We start from the raw sequence: 22,537 nt of genomic DNA, 5'->3' as shown, positions 1-22,537 counted from the left end.
AGGACGTGGTGGTTTTTTTATCTTTTTTTTTCTTGGTTTGGCTTGTACTACACTTGTAATGTGTTACTTTTTTGAAGTTGTGTCCTGAAATCTATAACTTATTGTGTAGTTTTCTTTTACAGTGGCTTGCAAAAGATCGACACCCTCACCTCCCTTGGCGTTTTTTGTGTTTTGTAGATCTCCTGGGTCTTTATGGTGGTGTTTGGTTAGTGGTGCCTCTTGTTAATGATGTTGCAGCCTCTGTGGCTTTGTGTATATACTGACAGACGTGTGACACTTAGATTACACACAGGGGGACGTCCTGTCACTAAGCATGGGACTTATAAAAGGAATCGCTTGCACCAGAAATTTTTAGGGGTTTCATAGCAAAAGGGGTGACTACATATGCACATGCCAATTTTTTCTTATTTGACCCCATAAATTGTATTTATGCCTATATTTTTCTCACTTCACCTACTTAGACTATTTAGTTCTGATGCATTGCGCACAAATCGGATTCCAAAAATATTTAAACACAGGTTGTAATGTAACAAAATAGGTAAAAATCACAGGGCGTGAATACTTTTGCCAGTCACTGTATGTTGTTTCTTGTGTGTGACTAATATAGTAGAGTTCCCAGTCTTACAGGTGATGGATCACTGGTAGCTCATAATGAGTACGGTAATCTATATAGACATGATGTTTCCCATTTCACCATATATCCGTCTGGGGCTTTTCCTTGCCTAAAATAATGTGTCTTAGGAAAATAACCTATTGTTTTAAATCTATTTTTTATGTTTTAATTTTTCATAATTTTTCATGTCATGATCCATATGAAGAAAATCTGAATTCTTGCAATTTTTTCTCAGGACACTAGGCCAAATATTACACTAATACGTCCTGTTCTTTTCCCAGTCCACATAGAGATTAGCAGCAATTGACTTAAAGTATTTTCTGCTCATGCTTTGATCTGGGCATAGGTAATTGTGAATGCAGAGAGGGGGGTGAGCTTTGACAATTATCTGTTGTGAATGGTGGATTCTGAGTTATCAGTCATTGAACAAGAGGGGGAGGAGGTGAGCTGTGACATCACCTATTGTGAATGGTGGATCCTGTATTATTTACTGTATATAGAGGTGTTATCAGTCATTGTACAGGAGGAGGTGAGCTGTGACATCACCTATTGTGAATGGTGGATCCTGAGTTATCTACTGTATATAAAGGTGTTATCAGTCATTGTACAGGAGGAGGAGGTGAGCTGTGACATCACCTATTGTGAATGGTGGATGCTGTGTTATCTACTGTATATAGAGGTGTTATCAGTCATTGAACAAGAGGGGGAGGAGGTGAGCTGTGACATCACCTATTGTGAATGGTGGATCCTGTATTATCTACTGTATATAGAGGTGTTAGCAGTCATTGTACAGGAGGAGGTGAGCTGTGACATCACCTATTGTGAATGGTGGATCCTGTATTATCTACTATATATAGAGGTGTTATCAGTCATTGTACAGGAGGAGGAGGAGAGCTGTGACATCACCTATTGTGAATGGTGGATCCTGTGTTATCTACTGTATATAGAGGTGTTATCAGTCATTGTACAGGAGGAGGTGAGCTTTGACATCACCTATTGTGAATGGTGGATCCTGTGTTATCTACTGTATATAGAGGTGTTATCAGTCATTGTACAGGAGGAGGAGGTGAGCTGTGACATCACCTATTGTGAATGGTGGATCCTGTGTTATCCATTTTATATAGAGGTGTTATCAGTCATTGTACAGGAGGAGGAGGTGAGCTGTGACATCACCTATTGTGAATGGTGGATCCTGTGTTATCCATTTTATATAGAGATGTGACTTTACTGCTTTGAACATTCACAGCCTGGTGAGGATGAAGGTAAATCTGAAGGCACAGATGAGGACACATCACCCATCCCCCATATGGTGGCCAAGAAGCCGCTGCGAGACTTCATTGGCCTAGAAGACTGTGAGAAGGCAACTCGGGACGCCTTGCTGAACTTCAGCTTCTACCTCACTGTTGGAGACATGGATGAAGCCTTCAAATCCATCAAGCTCATAAAGAGGTAGGACGACCTGTGCAATTATACCTGCTTCTACCATATACTTTTATCATAGGTCTAGATGGGCAGCTACTACATTAGACAATGGTGTTTCCTTACAAGATCATCATTTTAGTGCACAGATCATTTTTCCAATCCCACTCCTGTCACCTGGAATTTTTCTGATTTCTTGGACCTCCACCGTTCCTGGGAATAAACTACACACAGCACTGTAGTAGATCTGTGTCCCCTCTGCTGTATTTGTCCTTCACAGCAACGCTGCGGCCACCTTCTTTGCAGCCCGTCCCTTTATAGTAAGGGGGGGCTTCCTGCAACTTCTTGCACAGCTGTGAGGCCGAATAAACTTTTGGAAGGGGATGCAATTGTAAATTCAGCTTTAAAGACACTTTATTCTCAGGATTGATGGGGGTCTCAGAGGTCATACCCGTACCAGTCATGTAGTGATGGCACACCCTAGTACCCTAGCAATATGCCATCACTTAATAACTCATAGGAGATCATCCGAGAGTGACTAAATGATAGATTGAAAAGTAAAGAAATAATGATTTAAAATAACAAAGGGTATGCAAAAATCATTTAAAATAATAATAATTAAAAAAAAGACCTAAAAATCCAAGTCGCCTCCCCTTTCTTCATCTAACAAAATGAAGTGGCTTTTTTTAAAATTAAATATGTGTATTTTTGGGGGGCTAAAAATCATAGTTGCCATTGAGTTTTATTAATAATTCTGTACCGTTTCCGTTCTATAACCTCAGTGTTTTCTCTATTGCTGGCTACAGAATGAGGCTACTGGTAATCCACCAGTGAGCTCATTCTGGAAACCAGACTGGAAAACAAGTGACACAGTGGTTTGCTAGAAATCGTGGAGTCACACAGGTCACACACCACAGATCATACATTGGTGGTATATGTTACTGATGTGTCATTAATGTGCCCCTTTAATATATCCTTTCTGGTCACTAAGGAGTTAGAATTTACTCCCAAAAAAGTGCACAGGTTATAATGAAAAGGATGTCTCTAATATGAGGAGGATGTCACCATTTAAAGGGAAATGGCCTTGATCCCTCTTCTCCGAGGACGGTGATTGTTCAGGAGACTGACACTTCACGAAGGAAATGAACTAAAGCTGCGACTTCAGGAGGAAGCGCACGATGTGCAAGTGCAAGATGTTTCTTTATTAGAGACATTTTCACACCACTTAGGAAGTGCTCAGTAAGTGATGAGGTGAGAGGGAAGTCACATTGCCTTGTGTGGGGGATCCGGAGGCGATGAGAAGTGCGGCTGTGAACGTAGCGTGGATCCATGTGCTTCAGTTCCGTGTCTTTTCTTCATTCTAGATACCCAGCTGTTGCCGGGTTGTTGGAAAGCTCCTGGTGCCCGCATCCAAGGTTCCTATGCCGGCTCCGATCGCTGCTGTTTGGCTACTTAATAGTGATGAGCGAACGTGCTGGGATAAGGTGTTATCTGAGCATGCTCGGGTGCTAACCGGGTGTATTCGGCGTTCTAGAAAAATATGTTGGAGTCCCCGCGGCTGGACTGCATGTGTTGCAGCTACGGTATTCAAACATATTTTTTGGGCACGCCAAAGACTCTCGCTTAGCACAGGAGCATGCTCAGATAACACCTTATCCCAGCACGTTCGCTCATCACTACTACTTAAATGTCACGGTCAATGTCTCGGAATATAAAGCATTACCTAATAGCAGAGGTGTAGCTAGGGTTTTGGTTCAGGGGGGGCAAAGCGTCTGAGTGGGTCCCTAACCAGGTAACCTTCATTACAATTCGCCCTAATAGTGGAGGAGAACCTCAGCAGATGACCGCGCTGTTACTGAAGATAGTCTCTATATAACGACCAACATGGATATTACCGCCATATGGTCATTGGTAGATACCAGCCCTACAGAACATGTAAGAGATCACAGCACAGTTACAGATAATGACTTACCGCTGACGTTCTTTCTGGTGGAATCGTCACTATTCCCATCTTCTCCATCTGGCCCAGACCGACATGACAACTTCTTCCAGCCAGGACTCGTCTGCAGAGAATACAACAAAGACACGTTTCACTTCTTAGATTCCATCATGATCTATTCCTAACCTGCACAAACTCCTCATCCTGCTGATACCCCAATACTGAGCCGCTGCTGCCGTATGTGTCCCTATTACTGCACCTGATACCCCGATACTGAGCCGCTGCTGCCGTATGTGACCCTATTACTACACCTGATACCCCAATACTGAGCCGCTGCTGCCATATGTGTCCCTATTACTGCACCTGATACCCCAATACTGAGCCGCTGCTGCCGTATGTGACCCTATTACTGCCACTGATACCCCAATTCTGAGCCGCTGCTGCCGTATGTGACCCTATTACTGCCCCTGATACCCCAATACTGAGCTTCTGCTGCCGTATGTGTCCCTATTACTGCCCCTGATACCCCAGTACTGAGCCGCTGCTGCCATATGTGTCCCTATTACTGCACCTGATACCCCAATACTGAGCCGCTGCTGCCGTATGTGTCCCTATTACTGCCCCTGATACCCCAGTACTGAGCCGCTGCTGCCATATGTGTCCCTATTACTGCACCTGCTGTGCGGTTCTCTGTGCCCTCTAAATTCTAAAGCAATCCTCTAGAATATAGTACTGCCGGGTGCAAGTGCCCTAGAAAACAGTGCCCACATTTTGCTCCCTAGAAAGTAATATTGCCCTGTGTGCCCCTTTGATAGTCACAGTAACCTGAGATCCCCTATAACAAGAAGTGCCCACTTTACATTTAATAAAGTCTGCCCCCCTGTACAGCTCCCCTATAAAGTATAATGCCCCTTCACTGTATAGTACCATCCACACAGTATACTGACCCCTTAGTAGCCCTCAAACTGTTTGATGTCTCCAACACTGTATGATGGCCCCTTCACTGTAATCTCCACACTGTATGATGGCCAACTAGATGGCCTCCATATAGTATAATGCACCAGATCATCCTAAATATAGTATAATGCACTCCCCATAGGTCTCCATATAGTATAATGCACTCCCCATAGGTCTCCATATAGTATAATGCACTCCCCATAGGTCTCCATATAGTATAATGCACTCCCCATAAGCCTCAATTTAGTATAATGCACTCCCCATAGGACTCCATATAGTATAATGCACTCCCCATATGACTCCATGTAGTATAATGCACTCCCCATAGGCGTACTCTATAGCACAAGGCAGTACCCATAGGCAGACTCTATAGCACAAGACAGCACCCCCACAGGCAGACCCTGTAGTATAAGACAGCACCCCATAGGTAGACCCTGTAGTATAAGGCAGCACCCCATAGGCAGATTCTGAAGTATAATGCAGCTCCCATATAGGCAGACCGTGTAGTATAAGGCAGCCCCCCATAGGCAGACTCTATTAAAAGGCAGTACCCCATCGGCATACCCTGTAGTAAAAGTCAGTACCCCCATAGGCAGATTCTGAAGTATAAGGCAGTACCCATATAGGCAGATCCTAAAGTATAAGTAAGCCCCCCATAGGCAGATTCTGAAGTATAAGGCAGCCCCCCCTATAGGCAGATCCTGAAGTATAAGGCAGCACCCCTATAGGCAGATCCTGAAGTATAAGGCAGTCCCCCTATAGGCAGATCCTGAAGTATAAGGCAGTCCCCCTATAGGCAGATCCTGAAGTATAAGGCAGCTCCCCTATAGGCAGATCCTGAAGTATAACACAGCCCCCCTATAGGCAGATCCTGAAGTATAAGACAACCCCCCTATAGGCAGATCCTGAAGTATAAGGCAGCTCCCCTATAGGCAGATCCTGAAGTATAAGACAACCCCCCTATAGGCAGATCCTGAAGTATAAGGCAGCCCCCCTATAGGCAGATCCTGAAGTATAAGACAACCCCCCTATAGGCAGATCCTGAAGTTTAAGGCAGCCCCATGAAAAAAAAACAATAAATAAATACTCACCTCTCTTCCTCCTTGTTCCAGCGGTGCTCCGACCTCCCGCTCATCTTCTGACAGCGGGAGCCGGGTGGTGACGTCATCGCGCCCACTGTCAGCGCAGGTGACGCCAGACGCTGACAGGGGGATGACGGGAGAAGGAGCGCAGAGCTCCTTCCCTCATAAGTGCGGTGACGGGCGGGGGGCCTACTACTGGCACCGGGCCCCCCCCCCTGGCCTGCTCAGGGTCCCCATAGCGGCAGAGCAGGGAGATCGATTCTCCCTGCTCTGCTGCAGAAGGTAACTGTAACGACGCGCTGCGCTCAGCAATACAGTTGCAATAGCGTAGCTCCGGGTGGGCCCCCTCTGAACACCGGGGCGATGGCCTCCTCTGCCCCCCCGGTAGCTACGCTCCTGCCTAATAGCGGACATCTGCAGTCATTACTTCTGTCCAGTACTGAATTCCAAGTAAATCCAAATGCATGAAAACAAGATTAGAATGACTGAAAGGACGCCCGCTTCACCAGCCCAACATATGGTAAAGCCAATGGTGTCCTTCAAAGCTACAACTTGACCCATACAAAATAAGCCCTCGTGGCTATGTCGAGGGAAAAAGAAGTTATGAGTCTTGGAAGAAGGGTAAGAAAAAGCAGAAGCGTGAAAACGGAAATTGTGGTTAAAGGCGTATTCCAATCTCCAACATTCTATTCCAATATGTAGTAATAATATTAGCAAATACCTCAAGTTAGTGAATCAGGAGAACTATGCTACATTTCTACGTTGCTTACCCCATGTGCAGGGCATTGCAGTAGCTTAGGTATCCATCATTATGACCACTAACACCTAACTGTCCCTGTATGAGTGGTCGTAACCATAGATACTGCAATGCCCTGTACATGGTAAACGACATAGTGAATCAGAAGGACTATACTAGATTTTTGATTGGAGGTATTTGCTAATATTATTATTATTACACCTACTACATGTTGGGATAGGATCTTGGAGATGGGAATACCACTTTAAAGATAGATCATCAGTATCCAAGTCTCGTGCAGTGATTTTAATATAAAGAATTGATTGTATTGATCTGCTAGCGATATCTCCTGTGCCTGCATGGATTGCATAAAGGCATGCAAAAAAAATCAAGGCAAACTATTTTTTTTTTTCTTTTATATTTATAACGCAAAATGGTGATAAATAACAAAACATTAATCTATATATTCTGCTGTTGGGTACGTTCATACATTAATAGGGTATACAATTGTAATATCTTTTCTGCTCATTACCAAGTCCCCAATGCATATTTAGCAGAACGATCTTCGGTTCAGTCGTCCATTGTCCACTAGTTTCATAAATGGACAACAAGCTCCTGTAATGCATTTATTTTCTTTAGAATTTTTTTTTTTTTATGGGAAGGATTCAGATTTTGTGAAAGGTCTGACACATGATAGATACAAGGTCATCACCACCTTGTTGCATAATGCACAGCATAGGCATGCCAGTGGGTTCTCCACATTGTCTCCTTACACATGGTGAGTCGTCCATCTGTAGGAAAGGTATAAACCTGTACATCCTAGGCATGGTGGTGGGTTCTCCATATTGTCTCCTTACACATGGTGAGTCGTCCATCTGTAGGAAAGGTATAAACCTGTAGATCCTAGGCATGGTGGTGGGTTCTCCATATTGTCTCCTTACACATGGTGAGTCGTCCATCTGTAGGAAAGGTATAAACCTGTACATCCTAGGCATGGTGGTGGGTTCTCCATATTGTCTCCTTACACATGGTGAGTCGTCCATCTGTAGGAAAGGTATAAACCTGTACATCCTAGGCATGGTGGTGGGTTCTCCATATTGTCTCCTTACACATGGTGGGTCGTCCATCTGTAGGAAAGGTATAAACCTGTACAGCCTAGGCATGGTGGTGGGTTTACACTCCCTACACATGGTGAGTGGTCCATCTGTAGGAAAGGTATAAACCTGTACATCCTAGGCATGGTGGTGGGTTCTCCATATTGTCTCCTTACACATGGTGGGTCGTCCATCTGTAGGAAAGGTATAAACCTGTACAGCCTAGGCATGGCGGTGGGTTTACATATTGTCTCCCTACACATGGTGAGTGGTCCATTGGTAAGAAAGATACAGAGCTGTACAGCCTAGGCATGGCGGTGGGTTCTCCACGTTGTCTCCATACACAAAATGAGAGGTACATTTGTAGGAAAGCTACAGACCTGTCTGCATGTAAATAGATGGTGTGATAGGTATGCATTTATTGCTTATGAATTTACACCTTTTGTTCTTGCTGTTCATCTCTCTTTACCATCATCAGCAGGGAGATTCCACATAATCGTTGTCCAGACCCCTGCGGAAGCGGTCCGTTAGAGTGCGGCTGATGACAATGACCCGGGGGGCGATGCAGTCCTCCCGCCGGTGCAGGATATTCCAAATCAGAATAGCAGCTGCCAAAGTTGCCAGTAGGCAAGCACCAATATCCAGGTAGCAGGACCAGGAGAGCGTCGTGTGGGGGCCAATGCGGTAGAAGGTCACCAAGCCTATGACTAGAACAAAGCCTGTAAAAGAACACAATAACATTATATTAGTGAGAGATTTAAAAAGGTAATGCCCCACTTGAAAAATATTTTTTGAGTTCTGAGATCAAGCAAGTTAATAAAGGGGGTCCCAGATCAGATTTGTCATCCCGTGCTATAAGGACTGTCTCTTACCCGGTATCAGTGCATTACATGGTAATGGGCATAGTGTATTCAGGGGCGTAACTATATTAAATGCAGGGGTTGCAACTGCACCCCAGTTATGGAGCTTAGGGGGATCCAAAAGGACAATTTACTCCATATGAAGACCTGTGACAGTAGGGACCCCTATTTGGGGCCCACAAGCTTCAAGTTATGCCACTGGATGCAATGCTTCATTTCCCCACTAGTGGCGCTGTAGATTAATTGAATCACTACCCTCAATCACTTAATATTAGAAGACCCTTCCAAATCGAAGGGGAGGACTGTCCAAATTTATTTTTATTTTTCTATATGCAGCTCCTTATTAAAGGGGTATTCCAACCTTAGCCATATGCCCTAGAGGTATATTAGATGTAGGCAGGGCCGTATTTGCCACTAGGCACTTGAGGGCACACGCCTAGAGCGGGACGATACGGGAGGCGGCACCTGAGCAAGTTTTTTTTCTGTTTTTTTTTTTTTTTTTTATTATTAAAGTCCGGGGTCACCTCCCGACTGACCGCCCCGGCCGCCTGCCTGCCTCCCTCCTTGAAGACGTCTTACTCACCCTACTCCAGCGATGCCTTATCTCAGCGGCGGCAGCTCGTCCTGTGTGAGCGGTCACGTACCGCTCATTAAGGTGATGAATATGGATGCATATTCATGACCTTAATGAGTGGTACCACGTGACCACTCACGCAGGAAGAATGTGCTGTGCAGGGACAGAGATGGAGGGATGTTCGGCGCGTGGTGTGGGAAAGGTGATTATGACAGCCAGGGAGGACAGGGGGAGGATGAAGGAGGACGGGGAGCTGAGCCATGCAAGATGGGAGCAGGGACCTGAGCCATGCATACAGGAGGGGAGGGTGAGATGAGCCATGCACACAGGATGGGAGGGGGGTGAGATGAGCCATGCATACAGGATGGGGGGGTGAGATGAGCCATGCATACAGGATGGGGGGGTGAGATGAGCCATGCATACAGGATGGGAGGGGGGGTGAGATGAGCCATGCATACAGGAGGGGGGGTGAGATGAGCCATGTGTACAGGAGGGGGGGTGAGATGAGCCATGCATACAGGATGGGAGGGGGGGTGAGATGAGCCATGCATACAGGATGGGAGGAGGGGGGGTGAGATGAGCCATGCATACAGGATGGGAGGGGGGTGAGATGAGCCATGCATACAGGAGGGGAGGGGAGATGAGCCATGCATACAGGATGGGAGGGGGGGGGCAAGATGAGCCATGCATACAGGATGGGAGAGGGGGTGAGATGAGCCATGCATACAGGAGGGGAGGGGAGATGAGCCATGCATTCAGGATGGGAGGGGGGGCAGGATGAGCCATGCATACAGGATGGGAGAGGGGGGTGAGATGAGCCATGCATACAGGAAGGGAGGGGAGATGAGCCATGCATTCAGGATGGGAGGGGGGGCAGGATGAGCCATGCATACAGGATGGGAGAGGGGGTGAGATGAGCCATGCATACAGGAAGGGAGGGGAGATAAGCCATGCATTCAGGATGGGAGGGGGGGCAGGATGAGCCATGCATACAGGATGGGAGAGGGGGGTGAGATGATCCGTGCATACAGGATGGGAGGGGGGGAATGAGCCATGCATACAAAATGAGAGGGGGGGAGACGAGCCATGCATACAAGATGGTAGGGGGGCATTATACAGTATTGGGCATCATGTGGGGCCATTATACAGTATGGAGCACTGTGTGGCCATTATACAGTATAGAGCACTGTGTGGCCATTATACTGTACGCAGCATCATGTGGGGCCATTATACAGTGTGGAGCACTGTGTGGCCATTATACAGTATAGAGCACTGTGTGGCCACTATACTGTATGCAGCATCATGTGGGGTCGTTATACAGTATGGAGCACTGTGTGGCCATTATACAGTATGGCGCATCATGTGTGGCCATTATACAGTATGGAGCATCATGTGGGGCCATTATTCAGTATGGAGCACTGTGTGGCCATTATACAGTATAGAGCACTGTGTGGCCATTATACTGTACGCAGCATCATGTGGGGCCATTATACAGTATTGAGCATCATGTGGGGTCGTTATACAGTATGGAGAACTGTGTGGCCATATTTATTTTTTGTTTATAATTATTGTTTATGAAACAGTGTGATCGGCAGTGCTAAATGGGTGTGGTTGGGGTGTGGATATGGGTGTGACTAGTTGTGAAATGGGTGTGGTCAGAGGCATGGCCTAAAATTTGCCGCGCCACAAACTTTGTCCCTCCTTTCCCTTCTTCAAAAGTTGGGAGGTATGATACCGCATTTGCCAGATCGCGGCAAGTGCCGCAAATGTCCGCAAATCCCATAGGGAATGAATGAGGCCGAACACAGTGTTGCTGTAAGTGATCCGTTACGTGGCAGATGCGGAAAAACTGCCGGATCTGCTGCAAAAGGCGACTTTCACATCAGCGATTTTTGACAAAGTCACTGCCGATAGTGTCATACTCACCAAAGGGGGAGGCAGCACTAAAAGTGCCTAGGGCAGCAGAAACTCTAAATACAGCCCTGGATGTGGGTTTGACTTTTGGAACCAGGATGGGGTTTTGGTGGCATCTAACCCAGCTCTAATCCAGCTGGTGGAGAATGAATGGGGAAGATGGTGGAAGCTGCCAAAGAAGTGCTGTCCTAATGGGGATTCTGCCGATAGGCGCAGGTCCCTTTAGTCTGTGACTGATATGGACTCTTTCCTCTGCAGTCACTGGTAGTAAGTGCAGTCCTAGCAGAAGATATCGGCAGCAGCGGTAGTAATGCGGCTCGGCAGCTTTCAGTGCGGCGGCCGCCGTCTCTCTGCCTGTTCTGTATGGGAAGGAAGCTGAGCGTGTTGTTATTTAGTCTCCCCTGGCACACAGCGCATGCACACTCCCCGCTGCCACTATATTTAGCCTGCCCCTGGCTTCCTTTTTTTGTGCTGCCGTCTGCTCCGAACATTGGGTGAAGGGACAGAGACTGACGGGCGCCAGGATGTCCCCTCACAGGAGGAGGAAATGCCTGTTACTACCTGTTATGCAAACTGGGCCTTGAAAGCTTTGGGACATGACAAATTAAAAGGGGGGCTATGGAAGAGGAATACGGTTTAGGAAGCAGCTTAAAGGGGTAGTCCCGCAGCCGGCCATAGTGACCTCATGGAAGGCTTGATGGTATAAGCTGCTAGCCCTGCAGGTGTTCATCGCTTTGTGTCATGGCATTTTGGTGGAACATCTTGTTCTTGTTTTGTTTTGGAGTTTTTTGTAGAAACCCCTTTAATGCCACAATGCTCAGAAATGTGAACACCACACAGTAAGAGAAGCAAACAAATGAGGCATAGGCTAAATTCAGCCCAAAAAATAACCATCATGCCTGTTCCTCATCAAGCCATAAACAAAATATATTGGCCTGCACTCTAGAGTAAATCGGGGTGCTGGTGTGATGGACCCAAAGGTCAATAACAATATAATATATAATCCACCGCACTCCCTCAGTGGAATATCTTAGGCAGAAATGTATACTAAATTTTTAGAAATGCTGATTTATTCAAAATTAGAACAAAAATCAAATATATCGGATCAAACAAAAGGCAATATTCATAAACACAATGTGCAAGCGACTCAGAATGACGTTTCGACCCTCCCGGGTCTTAGTCTAAGGTCGCACTTAGTGACCAATTTTATGTGATAGAGAAGGACGAGCGTTCCCCCTGGAGTATCACGGGGCAGGTACAATTCTCTACTAATAAGTGTGGCCTGATGGGTGATCCGTATGTGACCTTGTTAAATGATGACAGTGATTTATCAGCGTTCTGCTGCATACAGTCTCCCTTCTTGGAGCATAAATCTGGTATAATGGGTGTTGCTTCCCTGCATGAATCTGGTATAATGGGTATTGCTTCCCTGGGTTCAACCTTATTGGGGAGAAATAGCGGCGCATCAGCGTCTTGCTTGTAAGGAAAGGTGCGGCCGCAACACAGGACGCAGGGACGCCGTGCTTCTACCCCCACAGGGTCACCTTTCCTTACAAGCAAGACGCTGATGCGCCGCTATTTCTCCCCAATAAGGGAGACGTCATTCTGAGTCGCTTGCACATTGTGTTTATGAATATTGCCTTTTGTTTGATCCGATATATTTGATTTTTGTTCTAATTTTGAATAAATCAGCATTTCTAAAAATTTAGTATACATTTCTGCCTAAGATATTCCACTGAGGGAGTGCGGTGGATTATATATTATATTGTTCCTCATCAAGAGCAATGATGGGTCATTAAAAGGGTGCACTTGTCTCACTAGCAAGATTTATCGCCTGTCTCCAGGATCACGGAAAAATGTATGATCTCTGGGGGATTCATCACTGGGACCCTGATGATCACGAAAACAGGAGTTCCATGTCCCCCATTATAATGGAGTGATGCAAACACACTTCTCTGAAGTCTATGGGCCTACAGACATCGGTCCCAATCACCTATAGGTGATATACTGTATGTCTTCATAGGCCAACTATATCCTACATGTGTTTGAGTTATATAAAAGCTATGTGCTCGGAAGTGAAGTACGACAATCATATGGCCGACTGCGCTGGGGAGAGTTTCGGCTAAGTTTACCATGCCACGGCTGTGTGATCTCCCCCTAGGATGCGTTCACATGGCTATAATATATGGTCCGTGTTCCAGTCGCCATTCTCTGTCCAACTATTTAGACTCCTCCAACAAAAAAGTTGTTGGTTTGGGTGACCCGTGGTCGGCACAGGAATTGTGTCTAAAAAGCGGACTGTAAAATATGGTTGATTGTATGCGCACTAAGAACAGGTTCAGACGGTTTACATACAGTCAACCATTGCAAAACCGTTAGATTAATACGTGTCAGTGACTAATACTGTTAGTAGTATGTGTGTGTAAAATTTGGGACTTGTATGTATTTAAAAAAAAAGAATGTATTCACAGAAAAAACTAGCGTGAGCTCCCACGCAATTTTCTGCGCCAGAGAGGGAAAGCCAGTGACTGAGGGCAGATATTAATAGCCTAGAGAGGGACCATGGTTATTGGGCCCCGGCTAAAAACATCTGCCCCCAGCAACCCCAGAAAAGGCGCATCTGTAAGATGTGCCAATTCTGGCACTTAGCCTCTCTCTTCCCACTGCCCTGTAGTGGTGGCATATGGGGTAATAAGGGGTTAATGTCACCTTTGTATTGTAAGGTGACATTAAGACGGCTTAGTAATGGAGAGGTGTCAATAAGACACCTATCCATTACTAATCCTAAAGTTTGTAAAGGGTTAAAAAAAGACAGAGCCAGAAAGTCTTTTAATGAAATAAAATAATAACCACAGTTTGGACCATTTTATTGTTACTGGTAATCCATGTAAAGCCCTCGATCTCCTGTAAAATATTTAAAATAAAAAAACAACATATAGCCATACATGTCCGGCGTTCAGTCAGTGTCACGCCGTAATCCATATCTGGGGTATATAACGTTTACAACCAGGAGCGGTGCTAATACGACCGGCCCGGTTGTAAACTACTGGGGAATTAATGAAATGCTGGGAGCGGAGCTTCAGTGACTAGTGGTGACATCACTGAAGCTGCGCCCCCTCACAGCATGAACTCAGATGAACTCTTGAGGGTGGGAAAATGCCAGCTGATTTCCCCACGCTCAAGAGTTCTTATGAGTTCAGGCAGTGAGGGAGCACAGCTTCAGTGACATCACCGCTATGATTCAGGTTGTTTTTTATGGTCCCCAGTCTCAAGATTGCCGTTATTCGGTCATAACGGCGATCGCAAAAAAAAAAAGTCATATTTTCATTTTTTTCTCTCTTCTCTGATATGATTTTGCATACCAGAGGAGAGAGAAATTCGGTCCCTTGAGCCCCCCTACCAGTACCTCCACCATCCCCGGACCCTCCTGCTCCGTTCCCCGGCCCTCCGCATCATCTTCCTGGTAGAAAATGGAAGGCGCAGTGTGCCCACTGAGATCTGCCGGCCGGTACCTGGCAACAATAGGAGATTTTTTCCTATTGGTTCATTTTGATCACTGTGATAGACCCTATCACAGTGATCAAAATAAAAAAAATAGTAAATCAACCCCCCACCCCCTTTGGCACCCCCTTAGTTAAGTAAAAATATTAAATACTTTTTTTATTTTTTTGATTCTTTTCAGTTGGGGTTGGGCTTAGGGTCAAGGTTGGGGGATAGGAACTTGTGTTTGGGTTAGGGTTGGGATTAGAGTTAGGGGTGTGTTGGGGTTAGGGCTGTGTTAGGGTTAGGGCTGTGTTAGGGTTAACGTTAGAATTGGGGGGGGGGGGGGGTTTCCAAGCGCGACATGGTGCCCGTCATCGATTGCAGCCAATTTTGTATTCAAAAAGTCAAACAATGCTCCCTCCCTTCTGAGCCCTGCCATGCGCCCAAACAAAAAAATGATTTTGTAAATTTTATTGGAAATGAGAAATTGCTGGTCAACATTTAACCCATAACGTCCTAACAACAAAAAAAATTATGTTTCCAAAATTGTGCTAATGTAAAGTAGACGTGGGAAATGTTATTTAGTAAGTATTTTGTTTGACACGAGTCTCTTATTTAAGGGCACAAAAATTAAAAGTTTGAAAACTGCAACATTTTTTAAATTTTTGCCAAATTTCCGATTTTTTTTTTTTCTTAACTAAACACAAGTTACATCGAAGGAATTTTACCACTAACATGAAGTACAATATGTCCCAAAAAAAGCAATCTCAGAATCAGTGGGATATGTTGAAGCGTTCCAGAGCTATAACCTCATAAAGTGACAGTGGTCAAAATTGTAAAAATTGGCCCGGTCACTATGTTTGTGAAGAACGTGAAGATATGTGGACACGTTCAGGTCCCTGTACTTACATGTGGCCCTAGAGAGACAGTTTTCTTCTGAATGAGAGCACATTTGCATTTTTTTTTCCCATGAAGCTTTGCAGGAATGACTCTGAATCTCCACGTTTTTCATCCCCTGCAGCGTTTGCGCGTTGACTTTTCTTGCTATGGCCCCATACTTTCTTGCAGAAATTGGATCTACTCTATGTGCAGTTTGTCATCATACAAGTAATTTTTTTTTTCACCTGCCATACTTACTTGCAAGCTGAAAAACAGCGGCGATGGCTTCTTCCCACCACTGAGAATCCTGTGTAATAATGGGCAGCTCCACCAGACCCATAAGGAAAATGAGCTGGCCGGCGGTCAGGGCGACGGTAGCAATCAGATTGCATGCCCGCATCATGTCAAACTGCACTGCAAAGGGAGGAAGGACAGGAAACATCATCGCACTACACCCATGTTATGTTTACACATCGCACTTTTCTTAATTTAGCCTAAAAAAAAATGATCTTTCTACAAAGGGACAGAAGAACTAAAATAGTATCGGTGGTAAGATGTCACCGACTTACTATTTAAAGGGATACTCCAACCCACAAAGTAAACACATTGTGAATCGGGAACTACAGCCTAATAATATTCAGTCATTTTTTTAATATGTTTGGGATTTCTGTTTCCAATTTCAGAGCTTCAGATCCCTTGCCACAGTCATTAAAAATATCCTGGATGCTTGTGGTCACCACTAGGGGGAGCTCACTGCATAATCAGTCACACAAGCCCCATTGAACTGAATAGACTTGTATGCAGTATGCTCCCCCTAGTGGTGGCAAGCAGGCATACCGAATTATTTCATTTAAAGAGATATCCCCATCATGGATTTTATGACTTATCGATTGGATATGTTATAAATGCCTGATAGATGCGGCTCTCACCTTTTGGGACCTGGACCTCGCTTGAGAACAGGAGGTAAATGGATTGCATTCTCCATTCACCACCACTCCAGCACCAATGCTACAGTTGCACATACCTCACTTTGTTTACATGCCATACAATCACTTGAACGCTGCAGCAAATCACTGCCTTCAACGATGATGCTGGTCTATACAGCAGTCACATGCATGTACTAGTACTGAAACAGAGTTTTTGCAAACGTAACATTTTGCATAGGTTTTTATTAGGAAATGTTATTTATAAGCACATTTTTCCTAAAAAAAAAAAACAAAGTTCCTTCCTGATCCATCTCTTCCAGTTTCCAGTTATTATAGAAGTGACATCACACATATAGAGGCACGGTATGGTGAATACTGCAGGGGGTGCCAGGGATTGTTGATTGCCCCTTAATAAGGCTGTTCATGTCTTCGCTCTACTGCTGTGTATTGATGTTATGGTATTCTGCTATGGTAACTTCTATGAAAGTCTTCCGTACCTAGATAAGGAACGCCATACATTACACTGTATAGCATTGCACGTGCTGTTCTGTATCCTGCACATGTGGTTCTGGATATCCTGTTCAGCGTTACTTATCCTGTGTTACTGTTGTATTACGGCCCAGAGCTGCACTCACTATTCTGCTGGGGGAGTCACTATGTATGGTACTTTACATTACTTACACCCTTCATATAGACCATAACAATTTGAACTTAGTAAAAAGGTCCATATGTGAGCCCTATGGGAGATGAAACATAAAACAAAACAAAAAGCAGAGTACTGAGGGAAACAGCAAAAATAAGACAAAAACAAAAACTGCCAGTTTTGACCTGATAAAATAACTTCTTTAAATACCGATCCTGCGTTACATCCTGTATTATACCCAGGAGCTGCACTCACTATTCTGCTGGTGCAGTCACTGTGTACATACATTACATTACTGATCCTGAGTTACCTCCTGTATTATACTCCAGAGCTGCACTCACTATTCTGCTGGTGCAGTCACTGTGTGCATACATTACATTACTGATCCTGAGTTACATCCTGTATTATACCCCAGAGCTGCACTCACTATTCTGCTGGTGCAGTCACTGTGTACATACATTACATTACTGATCCTGAGTTACATCCTGTATTATACTCCAGAGCTGCACTCACTATTCTGCTGGTGCAGTCACTGTGTGCATACATTACATTACTGATCCTGAGTTACATCCTGTATTATACCCCAGAGCTGCACTCACTATTCTGCTGGTGCAGTCACTGTGTACATACATTACATTACTGATCCTGAGTTACATCCTGTATTATACCCCAGAGCTGCACTCACTATTCTGCTGGTGCAGTCACTGTGTACATACATTACATTACTGATCCTGAGTTACATCCCGTATTGTACTCAAGAGCTGCACTCACTATTCTGCTGGTGCAGTCACTGTGTACATACATTACATTACTGATCCTGAGTTACCTCCTGTATTATACTCCAGAGCTGCACTCACTATTCTGCTGGTGCAGTCACTGTGTACATACATTACATTACTGATCCTGAGTTACCTCCTGTATTATACTCCAGAGCTGCACTCACTATTCTGCTGGTGCAGTCACTGTGTGCATACATTACATTACTGATCCTGAGTTACATCCTGTATTATACCCCAGAGCTGCACTCACTATTCTGCTGGTGCAGTCACTGTGTACATACATTACATTACTGATCCTGAGTTACATCCTGTATTATACCCCAGAGCTGCACTCACTATTCTGCTGGTGCAGTCACTGTGTACATACATTACATTACTGATCCTGAGTTACATCCCGTATTGTACTCAAGAGCTGCACTCACTATTCTGCTGGTGCAGTCACTGTGTACATACATTACATTACTGATCCTGAGTTACATCTCGTATTATACTCCAGATCTGCACTCACTATTCTGCTGGTGCAGTCACTGTGTACATACATTACATTACTGATCCTGTACTGATCCTGAGTTACATCCTGTATTATACCCCAGAGCTGCACTCACTATTCTGCTGGTGCAGTCACTGTGTACATAGATTACATTACTGATCCTGAGTTACATCCTGTATTATACCCCAGAGCTGCACTCACTATTCTGCTGATGCAGTCACTGTGTACATACATTATATTACTGATCCTGTACTGATCCTGAGTTACATCCTGTATTATACCCCAGAGCTGCACTCACTATTCTGCTGGTGCAGTCACTGTGTACATACATTACATTACTGATCCTGTACTGATCCTGAGTTACATCCTGTATTATACCCCAGAGCTGTACTCACTATTCTGCTGGTGCAGTCACTGTGTACATAGATTACATTACTGATCCTGAGTTACATCCTGTATTATACCCCAGAGCTGCACTCACTATTCTGCTGATGCAGTCACTGTGTACATACATTATATTACTGATCCTGTACTGATCCTGAGTTACATCCTGTATTATAACCCAGAGCTGCACTCACTATTCTGCTGGTGCAGTCACTGTGTACATACATTACATTACTGATCCTGAGTTACATCCTGTATTATACTCCAGAGCTGCACTCACTATTCTGCTGGTGCAGTCACTGTGTACATACATTACATTACTGATCCTGAGTTGCATCCTGTATTATAACCCAGAGCTGCACTCACTATGCTGCTGGTGCAGTCACTGTGTACATGCATTACATTACTGATCCCTGGTAAATAATAAAACATCCCCATTCTCCCCGATTTAATATTGTCGGTCTACTCCAGGGGTCAGAACCCTGCGGCGCTCCAGCTGTAGCCGGTCAGGGTATGCTGGGAGTTGTAGTCTCACCAGGGCAGTTGCTGAGGCCAGGGCTTTTCTAAGAACAGGATAGCATTTAGCTCTGGGGCCCCCTCTGTACAGCATTGCCAAATGAGTTATTCATGTGGTGTTATTGGGGTCACCACTAGATTCCACAGTCTTAATAATGCCATGGTGGTGGTCATACTGGTTATAATGGTGGATCTGGCTTGGAGCGATGGCTGCATGGTTATACGGCTTTCTACATGTGGTATTTGACCTTTAGGGGAGCAGCGGAGGGGGAAGGAAAGTGAATGATGAATGTTTTATTACCAGTGACCTAATGCATGCTGTGCAATTTCTGTGTAACCATTTCCATGCCGGTGAGATCTGCACAACATCACCGCTCGGTCTCCTTTTTACTTGTGTAAGGGGTTAATATCCTAATCCATATCACACAGAATAGGGAACCAGACACATACAAAGCCTTCATTCTTTTATATACTTAGCTTTTTTTCTGTAGGGATTTCCTTTTAAAAGTTATATTTAAAGGGACTGTTGAGGATTGGAAACTCATGGCTTCTTTCTTTTAGAAACAGCGCCCCCTCTGACCATTGGGTGTGCATGGTATTGCTAGGCAGCTGCATTTGCTTCAGTGGGGCTGAGCGGCAATGGAAACCTGGCAGTAAGTGTCTGATTTCCTTGCAGCGCCTCCACTGGGGAAGCTATGCATTACACTGTGCCCATTCAGATCAGCGGGTGTCCCTGTGATGCAGGACAGGTCGTCCACAGCGAGGGATGCTCTATGTAACCGCTCTCTGCACAGGCGCCAGACCCCTGGTGTTTTTGCCGATATGTTCATGAACAAGTCAAAACGTGTCTGGCAGAAAACAACATCATTTCCAGCGTCGGATCACACATACGTCAAGGGATGTAGTGTTTTGTTTTTTTGTTCAGATTGCTTCATACTATCATCAGAATATTCAGGGCCACTTATCTGTAGATTGCCACCCATTTATATCCCCCTTGTATGAATAACACAATGGGGGCAACCTGATTTCAGCTCTTTTTCTGCACTGTCATGGAGACGTCTTGGAGCCCATTAACGTGCCATTGACGTACTATGGACTTATGTTCTTCATAAGGTAGCCTTGCCCAGAAACAATACTCCTAGGGAAGACTCGGCATCCCAAATGGCAAGGAGAGAAATACTGTGCACACCTCTATAAAGTGGGGGTACCGCTGTACCCTATGATTCATAGTTTGCCATGGGAGCCATGCCGAGGGGAGAATGCGATGCCTATGGCTCTGTAAGACGGACCCGTTGGGACCATACTGGTCGGATATACGGGATCCTTTTCATTGTATACCATGAAGCTATATGTTGGTAGAACATGGGACATAGTCCTCTGCAAATAGGACAAGTCTGCAAGAATTGTTTTTACGGTCAACTAGAAGGGAAGTTGGCAGCTCAGCGTGAGGGTGACCATGCCAGCCGATCATATCCATTCAGTGCCGTTATCATGACCGTTCTGTTCCTCTGGTCATAAATTTACTACACTAAAATCCTACAAACGTCCTTATGGGATCGCAGAACTCAGAGAGTGAAAAACTGACCATAAACATTTGCAATCGATCTGAACGACTTCCAGCATCACACACTGGCCACTAAAGGGCAAAACATTATTTTCCTAATTTCTCCATCTCCATCACATGCACAGTGACAAGTATTAGCCATTGACCTGTAGTCGGATGGGGTAAGATACTTACACTTGACCGTGTTCCGGGACTCCTGTAAGCCAGATGGCTCGGACCCCCATCCAATAGACTGGCACACCCTTTCATCTCCTGGTCCTGATCTGGTGCTTACTCCTCTACCAGCCAAACACATCTTCCAGAGGCCAACGCTGCGCTTTCGCCCTTCCTCCATTGTTTGGTAGACCCAGTTTGGAGTAAATGCAGCCACATTGTTGAGGATGAGCGACACCAATGCTACCGCCACAGCCGCGGCCACTAGTTTTTGCATGCCCATGGCCTTGTTGCCACCAGACCTCCTCTTAAACAGGACGAGCCCTGCTGAACTGCACAGGGTCAGGAGCAGCTAGAGGACATCTCCACTCATTTTGAGAGATGAAAGCCTCCCAGAAATGGCCAAGCCAGGCAGGCCGGCAGGGTAGTCCCATGAAAGGAAGATGTGAAGCAAAAGAAGAAAAGAAAATCCCAAGAAGTTGTTTCTGTCTCCAATCTATCCACACTCCTGCAAGGCAACCCCCACCTCCTGAAGTCGGAGATGCAACAGCATTCCCGTCTGGACCCCACCGAGCAAAGGGCCCCCACGAATGGTGGAAATCAGACTCTGCTCTTCCCACGCTCCAAGAAGACAGATGCGTTCCAGATGTGGCCCCTCTCTGTCCTCTCACAACCAAAGTGGGCGTCAAGTAGCAGTCACTTAAAAAGTACAGTTTCCATTTTAAAGGGGAATAGAAAACCTTCCATGGATTTTAAGGGGAAAAGTGATTTTTAGGAGCAGAAAGTTTCTCCTGGCAGCTTCTGGAGGATGCTCGCTCAGTGAGATCCCAGTAGTGTGTGTGCGAGCGATGCAAACCACACACAGAGCGGGGACGGGGAGGCAGCAGCCAATAGGAAGTTTTTGTTTTACGGATACATATATATATTTTTGGCATGGGATTTTGTTAATTTGTTTCCTAACTGTCTCTCTCAGAGCAGAGGAAATGGTTGTTTTTTTTGTCGCGGTTTCCCACCCCCTTTTCTTTCTCATTGGAGAGTTTTGGTCAAGTGTTGGGTGTAGATAGATATTCTGCAAAGAACCTCAAAGCAGGATGCATTTCCTGGAAGGCAGATTTCCCTGTCCAAACCCCCAATACCTTCCCTCCGACTCTGTATATTATTCCTCCTCTTACAAGAGAGGACAGAACTGCTCGGTCCTCCCCTCCAAGTCATAAGGAAAGCATTATTGTCAAATGTTCAGTTCACCCCTTCTAAAAAGACTGGAGCCCCAGATCGGCCCCTCGCCGTAATTCAGCATTTTGGATTGAAGGTATTTCCCCTTTAAGTAATAAAAATATCCACCAGTGAATTTGGTTTCCTGAGTAATCCTCTCCTATTTGTAGGAAAGCTGGGGACAACAAAGAATAACTAGGGAAATTTTGCCATTCAGGAGTTTTGGAAAGCAGGGTAAGTATTTGTTTACACGTCGCATATTTGCAAGAAAATCGGCAGTATAAGGGTAGATTCTCATGACCGATGTCTCCACGTATGTT

General features: G+C 45.2%; 2 protein-coding genes across 5 annotated transcripts in view; one reads left to right on the top strand and one right to left on the bottom strand.

Annotated features, from left to right (window-relative positions):
* The window catches only part of IFT140 (intraflagellar transport 140), a 91,264-nt gene that overhangs the window by 52,158 nt on the left and 16,569 nt on the right, over positions 1-22,537 (top strand). For all 3 annotated transcript variants that reach the window (XM_077274687.1, XM_077274689.1, XM_077274688.1), the window contains exon 18: positions 1,860-2,062. In XM_077274687.1, the coding sequence (XP_077130802.1) occupies positions 1,860-2,062 (203 nt within the window). The remainder of the gene's footprint in view (positions 1-1,859; positions 2,063-22,537) is intronic.
* TMEM204 (transmembrane protein 204) lies at positions 7,170-21,844 on the bottom strand. Of its 2 annotated transcripts, XR_013218043.1 has the most exons (4): positions 21,027-21,844; positions 15,809-15,964; positions 7,970-8,559; positions 7,401-7,892 (listed from the first exon to the last, which is right to left on the bottom strand). XR_013218043.1 is itself a non-coding variant. In XM_077274686.1 (3 exons), exons 1-3 carry the CDS (start codon positions 21,286-21,288, stop codon positions 8,315-8,317), a joined length of 663 nt encoding a protein of 220 aa, XP_077130801.1. In that variant the 5' UTR covers positions 21,289-21,844; the 3' UTR covers positions 7,170-8,314. The 2 variants fall into 2 exon arrangements, 1 of the variants encoding a protein (XP_077130801.1); XM_077274686.1 differs by having other exon boundaries at positions 7,170-8,559.

The sequence above is a fragment of the Ranitomeya variabilis genome, chromosome 7 (genome assembly GCF_051348905.1).
Source record: "Ranitomeya variabilis isolate aRanVar5 chromosome 7, aRanVar5.hap1, whole genome shotgun sequence".
NCBI classification, from domain to species: domain Eukaryota; kingdom Metazoa; phylum Chordata; class Amphibia; order Anura; family Dendrobatidae; genus Ranitomeya; species Ranitomeya variabilis.
Note: the sequence above shows the minus strand (reverse complement) of the source record. Positions and strands in the feature narration are given on the sequence as shown.